The 7,429-nt window shown below is 33.9% G+C and overlaps 1 protein-coding gene across 1 annotated transcript; it reads right to left on the minus strand.

Annotated features, from left to right (window-relative positions):
- Positions 1-212: 212 nt before the first annotated feature.
- On the minus strand, positions 213-5,978 carry LOC110443433 (protein kish-B-like). The gene is made up of 3 exons (XM_021487654.1): positions 5,907-5,978; positions 5,086-5,217; positions 213-3,437 (listed from the first exon to the last, which is right to left on the minus strand). The coding sequence occupies exons 1-3, from the start codon at positions 5,914-5,916 to the stop codon at positions 3,355-3,357; spliced, it is 225 nt and encodes a 74-aa protein (XP_021343329.1). The 5' UTR covers positions 5,917-5,978; the 3' UTR covers positions 213-3,354.
- Between the last annotated feature and the right edge of the window lie 1,451 nt (positions 5,979-7,429).

Here is a 7,429-nt window from a genome sequence, read left to right on the forward strand (position 1 = left end):
TGTCTGGAGCATATCTCATATACTTTGTCAGCTACAATTACTAAAATCATTATGCAAGTACAGAGGAGAGTGTTGCATGCTGAATCAAATCGTCTTGTGCCCCACTACATACAGTCTTGGCCCTTGAAACATTTTTGAGTCATATTGAGGCAATTTGTTTTAATTGGCATACAGTATGATAAATATCAAAGAAATCATGAAAAAATACTTGATCATTGTTATAAAACACTTTTATTTCTCATTTCATATCTGATATTTTCCATCTATTCAAAAGGTAACCAATCACTTCCTTAATTGATTTTTCATGCATACTCTTTTGCTCCGATAGGTCACTATACATGTACAGCGAAACCACAACCTTCATTCAAGTGACACTCATGAACAAAGAACAGTCTAAGAATGAAGTACATCGTAACTATCTCTTCGCAGATATATGAACAGTCTTATCAAATGTCTTCTTCACTTGCATGTTTACTCATGAATTCATAGCTTTAGAGAATACTTGAGATTTGTGAGTACAATTGATGGCCGACACTTGTGATAAAATAAGCGAGTACAATTGATGGCCGACACTTGTGATAAAATTAGTGAGTACAATTGATGGCCGACACTTGTGATAAAATTAATGTCCTCTTAAGCAGGTGGTTGCATTCAAGACCATGCAGTTGTATATATATATATATATATATATCAACACATTTATTTATAGATTATACCTATAGGTATGTAGAATAAATATAGATCATTTCAGAACCATTGCAAAAATGTCCACACTAGATCACTCAAAAGAGTTACAACACAAACATTTAAACAGACAAGAACTTCCACTTTTGTGTACCCCAAGAAGCATGATTAACTTCAGGTTATGCGTGATGCTCTCTTTATTTTATTGCCTAGCAAAAGAGTGTCAAGAGGACATATAATAAACATGTTGAACTCTGTTCGTTTGTCTGTAAGTTGTAGACACAGTAGTGTAAAGACCATTTATCCTATCTTATTCAAATTTGGTATATGTACGATTGGCTGTTGCAAATCGGCTGGTTGGTTAATGTCACCAACGTCATTAGTGAAAGATATGATCTGTGGTAGGTGAACCTTTTTGTCATCACACTACACTGTTGACTGAATTTTGAAAATTATTTTGTTAAAATTAAACCTTATACAGGAGTCCATGTGTCAGGTTTCAAGGTCACCATCATTTTAATTTAGAAATACACTGATACCATGAAATTCATTATCAGAGAATGAAGTTGCTAGTGACATGTACCTGCCTCAGTATATATAGGTACTGTTGGTAAGATGCATCAGAAGGCTACAGACTGTTTCAACAGGAGGGGATCTGTATTGCTTGAGGTCCCTTGTTTATCTTTAAAAAAATCATCATTCATAATGCACTTGCAACGTCATGTACAAATTTCACTCAGAATAATTGTTTTGCAGAAGTTTTTTTTATTAATTTGATTTCGTAATCAATGAGCTGGAGGCTATCACAGATTTCCATATCCACACAAAGACTACTCTGCACACTCTTAAAGAGCACATAGAAACATTATTTCTCAAAGCAGCATAATCAATGAAACAGAGCAGTGTGATCCAAATCAAAGCATACAAAATGTATGCTACTGATCGGAGTTCCTTGAAAAGTAGAACCTGTTGTTTTTCACTTCTGAAAGGATTCATTGTTCCCCTCCTCATTCAAACACACAATTGGTCTTAACCTATTACATAGTTATTTGTTTTTTGTCGTTAACTTCCACACACACTCGCACATTTTGCCTGTGCTCAAACATTTGTTCCTGCACCCAACTAATCCACATCAATTAATGTGGGCATTAAGGTACAATATAAAGTAAAACTGTTTTATATTGGAGAGGATATCCCATAGTGATATATGACTGTACAGACACTAATACATTTTTTCCAATACAAGTTGTCAAGCAATACTCTATATAAACATTCCACAAATACACACCTTGCAAACACACACACACACACACAGATGAGCAGAATATATAATATATACATCATTCTCATATAAACAGCATTGTATTCATAACATGTAATGGTAATTAAACCCTCCTTATTTATCAAAACTGAAGTTCAACCTGATAAGAAAAAGAAGTCAATGATGTCATAACAGGCATTTAGTTTTAGCCATTTTGTGTCAACTAATAATTATTCCCTTATATTACTTCACATATAGTAATGAAGCCAGCACAAAAAAACACTTTTGTACAAACATTCTCACAAATGTATACATCATTCTCATTTTCATGTTAGTTCCATGTAACCATTAAAATCTGTAAAATCTCTTTCGTAACTTAATAAACTGAGGACACATTAACAATTTACAGGTAAACAAAATGTGCAACTATCATGTACTTCTACTTCTGAATCATGTTCAAGGGAGATAAATCTGACATAAATCTCCGATATATATGTGATAAACATAAACCTCAAAAGGAGACACCTATAATTCATTCTGATCCCAAAAACATGTGAAAAGTTATAATCAAAGAATTTGTGACCACATGAATACAAAAAAACTTCATGGTGTAAAGATAATGAAAGTAAAATACATTTTTCTTTTTATATATAAGACGCAATGAGTAAATGTTTGGAACACTTTACATTCCTGGTATAATAAACCCTCACAAAAATAGACATAATATACCTTGTGCACAATACTTGTAAGCAACAAGAAGAGTAATGCAATATTTTTAGGATATATTTTATCTCATCTTGTTACATTTTTCAATCTTTTGAGTTCAATAATTTCAAGACAAAAAATTTGAAACTTGTATCTATATTTACTTCATAATTCAAACTTTAACATGTATAAGCCCAGATCGTGTGTGCTTTAGTGATTGTCCCTTCCCCCTCATCCTCATTAAAAAATAAAACCTGACGTAATTAAGGCTTATATCTTGCAGCTTTACTTGATTCTGATTTTTTTTTTTTTTCAGGAACAGAGCAATCCATTTAAGCACCTTGACCCCGACATAAAACAACAACAAATTAGAGTAAATTCAGAAATGCATATTCAGTTTTGCTAACTTAAGTGTAAATCATTACATTGAATGAGATTACTGATAGTACTGCACTACTAAATATATAATTTCCTAAATGTTTCACAAATGTATTTGTGCACAGTCTAAGGGTAGATCATCCTGGATATCTCCCTTTATCACGACCAAGATGCAATAGGATATCCTTTCTGACTGGAGCCTGGACCAAGACTCACGTCAACACTCACGTCAAGCACTTTTGTCGTTAATATGTTACTGTTATAATATGTACAATACTGTTATCATATGTACAAATATCAATAAATTAATTCTTTCCAGTTGTATATCACCTCAGTATGAGAACATACACTGCCATCAAAGTACATATGATAGCCACAGGAATATGGAGTCGGGTTCCTATCACAGAAGCTGAAAAATCAACAAAATTTATTATTACAAGCATTTAACCTAATACTTTGACACAAAATATTCCCACTCAAAAGAAATCATCTGCTGTTGTAATTGAATAAGTTACATATTATGTACAAACAGAGCTTTAAGATATGAAATAAAAAAAGAGATCCCAGAGGGATCTTGGCGCCCACCATTGTTCCATCTTCATTAGTTCTTTGTCAGTTCAATCTTTTCTTTTCTTTCCTCTAATCTGTTTGATTGAGTCATGTTAACAGTAAATGCACCTTGAGATAACTTTTGATCTAAACTTAATACTGATGTGTAAGAAAGCCAACCTTCAAAGTGAGTTTGTCATTTCACATATTTACTAGTACAGTACTTAATGTAAAAAGAAATAGAATCGATCATTGCAATATAAGAAAGATCTGTTTAGTTCTTCCTTTAGCCATTTTGTTTTTATGATCAGTCTCAAAATATAACATGCACGACGAGGGATCAAGGGAAACCTACATATCAAATATGAGAAAGATCCCTCAAATTATTCCTGAGAAATAGTACTAACAAACCTTCAATGTCAAAAATCGAAGATGGCTGTCGGTAGGCCATTTTGTTTAACTTATCAGTTTCAAAAGTAAACATGAACAATAAAGGATAGTGGGGAACCTGCATTGGCTGGCCCAATAAAATGTTTTGGGGCGAGTACAAAATTTGAAGCACTGGCCCAAATGTTATTGGTGGCCCAAATAATTTTGGGAAGAAATATTTCCACAGCATTTAACACAATGCTTCAGCACATGACAATGCTTGTAATATGTAAAACAGAATAAAACATTATATTTTTAATTCTTCAACCCTAGTTAAAACCCGACATGTTTCCGAAAGAAATACACAAACCTCGCACCTCAAAGACACCCTGGCCGTATTTTATATAGAAAATATGAAATCAAGGACATGTCGCATAATTTCTTTTAATCATAAATTTTTCGACAGTCACCCAAACTTTTTTTGTTGGGCCAGTGACTACCTCACTTTTGGCAACTTTTGGTCGCTCGAGCAAGGCTTTAATCACCATTGGCGAGCTGGCGACCGTCCATTTCAGGCACTGCTGCACAACAAGGGAACAAGGGAAACCTACATATAAAATTTGAGAAAGATCCCTCTGGTACTTCTTGAGAAATACCGATAACAAGTATTGTTTACGGACAGACGGACCAGGGTGATTTGGATAGCCCATCATCTATGGTGGGCTAAAAAGCAATAAGATAATTGTAAATGATCCATTGATTATCGGCATGGTGTATTCAGATATGTAGTTTAATGAATGTTGAACTTCTAAAACCATGTTAAAATGGGCTTAATAGCAAAACTTAACCAAAAACATGAAAGTAGAAAATATAGGTCCTTCATTGGATATACTGCCTAAGTACTCAACGCAGATGCATACAAAGTTTGTCGAATGTTGAACTTGTAGTATTTGCATCAGAATAATAAAGCTGAATGCAGTCTAACGAAGATATACAGATCTTGATTAACAGAAAAAATAACTTAATGCCCATCCACTTTATTGCGTGGGCATAAAAACCCAATGATAATGGCTTTCACAAACACTGCAACAGTTTGTTATGACTATGTATATATACATATCATTTACTATGTAATGTACCTTTGTATAAAACTCCCATCAGGCCTTTCTTTTCGGAGAGAAACCATTGTTTAAGTCTTGGCACTCTTCTCATATAGGCACAGGTACAAACTACCAGTAGCCCAAAGATGATGATTCCCTCAAATGAATAAGCTGTAAAACAAAAATAACAAACACTTGTATTTGGATATTTTACTGCATGCACTTATGTAAAACAAATTACACTGATTGTATTACATGTATTTAGTTTGAGTAAAAGTATGGAATGAACCACCAGATGATGTTGTGTGTGCCCTTTGATGAACAGATTCAATATTAACTATGCATGTGGCTATATAAAATCTGTGAAATTATTAGAGGCTGACTTATGTGATATGATCATTTTTAAAACAGAAATTCATATGTTTACACATTTGATGTCTAAATATCTGCAGCTATTTTTAGCTTAAATTTAGCAAATACAAGTGATAGTGTGAACTCCGTGCAAGTTGTAATATTTACTTACTTTTTATATAAGTTATATTGCATAATTTTCCCGTGTCATTCGGAATCTAATTTGTCAACAGTCAAACTTGCTATCCTGTTTTGTATGTCACTTAAAAAGAATAGTTATGTGTGACAGATTTAAAGATGCACGTACGTCGTACACACCCTGCATTCCACATACATTCATGGTAAAATGCATGGCGACACTGTCAGACCGTACTCATTAGCTGTCAGTGACTGTTAAAGTTACATTAACGTGCATAATTCGTTATCACTTTAATGACGCTCACTATCTTACAACAGGCTCTGCCTGTTTACTAAATCATAAATAGGAATATAAGCCATATAATACCTACCATTCGTCATTTTGCTGTAACTTCAAGTAAATATTGGAAAGTTTCGTGTCACCCGGAAGCTTGACATAGTAGTGTAAAATTAAAGTAAGTGAAGGTTATTGAATCCGGAATATGACATTGAAGATCGAGAATTGTTTTGTTTTTTACTAAAATCACACACGGAACATAAGCTTATCTATTTTATTTCTACCAGTAAAATATAACTCCCAATTTTAGGTGTACATATAATGTAGCCCGAAATAACTGACCATCTTCTTTTAAATATTTTCTTTATGTCGCACCGAGCACAGGGACCTTAGAATTTGTTACAGCTGTATTTGGACCTAAACTAAGGTGTTCAGAGTAATTTTACATGTTTTAGTGGTTTAGATCGACTTTTGGTAAAAATGACACCCCAATGCTCGGTTATATGATCATTGGGGTGTCATTTTTACCGAAAGTCGATCTAAACCCCTAAAACCTCTCAGGTTTTTGTGGCACCGACTATACACACAAGGTAGGACATGCAATTAATGAAATAAATAAAAACATATGTCATGCTAAAAGTTTAAGTTTAAGTTAGTTTCCAACACAGGAGCCGATAGAGCTCCTCTACACTGGACTCAAAAATTAAACAATTGTATAATGTAAGGTCAAAATCATACATTTGCCCTATAGTTATAATAAAGTTCTTCATTCTGCCAAAGTTTATCTATTCTGTTCTTAAAAGTATTGATATTTGGAGCTGATACAACGTACTCCGGAAGATTGTTCCAGTTTTTGACAGTACGAAATGTGAAATAGTTTCTCCTCAGGGATGTTGTTGACTGTATGGGAATATTTTTTTCGAGTATCCTCTTGTACTATTTCTAACTGTTTCCTCATTTCAAAGCTTAACAAAAGTACATGCCTCTCTATCGTAAGTTCTGTTTACAATCTTGTACATTCCGATCGTGTCCCCTCGAAGTCTCTTATATATATGCTAGTGTTGGTAGATTCAATTCCCTTAATATTTCTGGATATTCCAACCCGGTAGATATTTCGTAGCGCGACGTTGTACGCTCTCCAGTTTGTCTACATATTTTAATTTGTACGGTGACCATACTGCTCCTGTTTATACCAACTGTGTCCTCACAAGACATTGAATAGTGGCACAAATGTTGCGAAGTCTTAAAGTTGGAATGATCTCCTAATAATGGTAAGCATCGAGTTTGCTTATTTAACCCTTGCGCTTATGTGGTCTTCAAAGTTTAACGATTTGTCAATGACAACTCCAATGTCTTTTTCCTTCACCGATGTTTCCAGGATTTTTTGTTATATATTGTATGATTTTGACATTTCATTCTTTGACTCCTTGGATCGTCCAATATGTATATATTTACATGTTCCTGGATGCACTGTGGTCATTACCAGTTCTTTATGGGGTAACTATAAGTGTTGATGATGTTCTGAAGTGGTCTGGTATGGAGTTCCAAATGTTTGTGCTTCTGGTCAAAAAGAGTATTTGATGTATTTTGTTGTCTTACCTTTGGTGTACCTGAGGT

Source organism: Mizuhopecten yessoensis, unplaced genomic scaffold, assembly GCF_002113885.1.
Source record: "Mizuhopecten yessoensis strain PY_sf001 unplaced genomic scaffold, ASM211388v2 scaffold716345, whole genome shotgun sequence".
Classification (NCBI taxonomy): Eukaryota; Metazoa; Mollusca; class Bivalvia; order Pectinida; family Pectinidae; genus Mizuhopecten; species Mizuhopecten yessoensis.

What these genes read in the sequence shown, in the direction of transcription:
- LOC110443433 (XM_021487654.1), bottom strand. An exon ending in GATGGGAGTTTTATACAAAG is followed by an intron (nt 3,438 to 5,085) that starts GTACATTACATA and finishes TTGATTTTTCAG; the next exon opens with CTTCTGTGATAGGAACCCGA.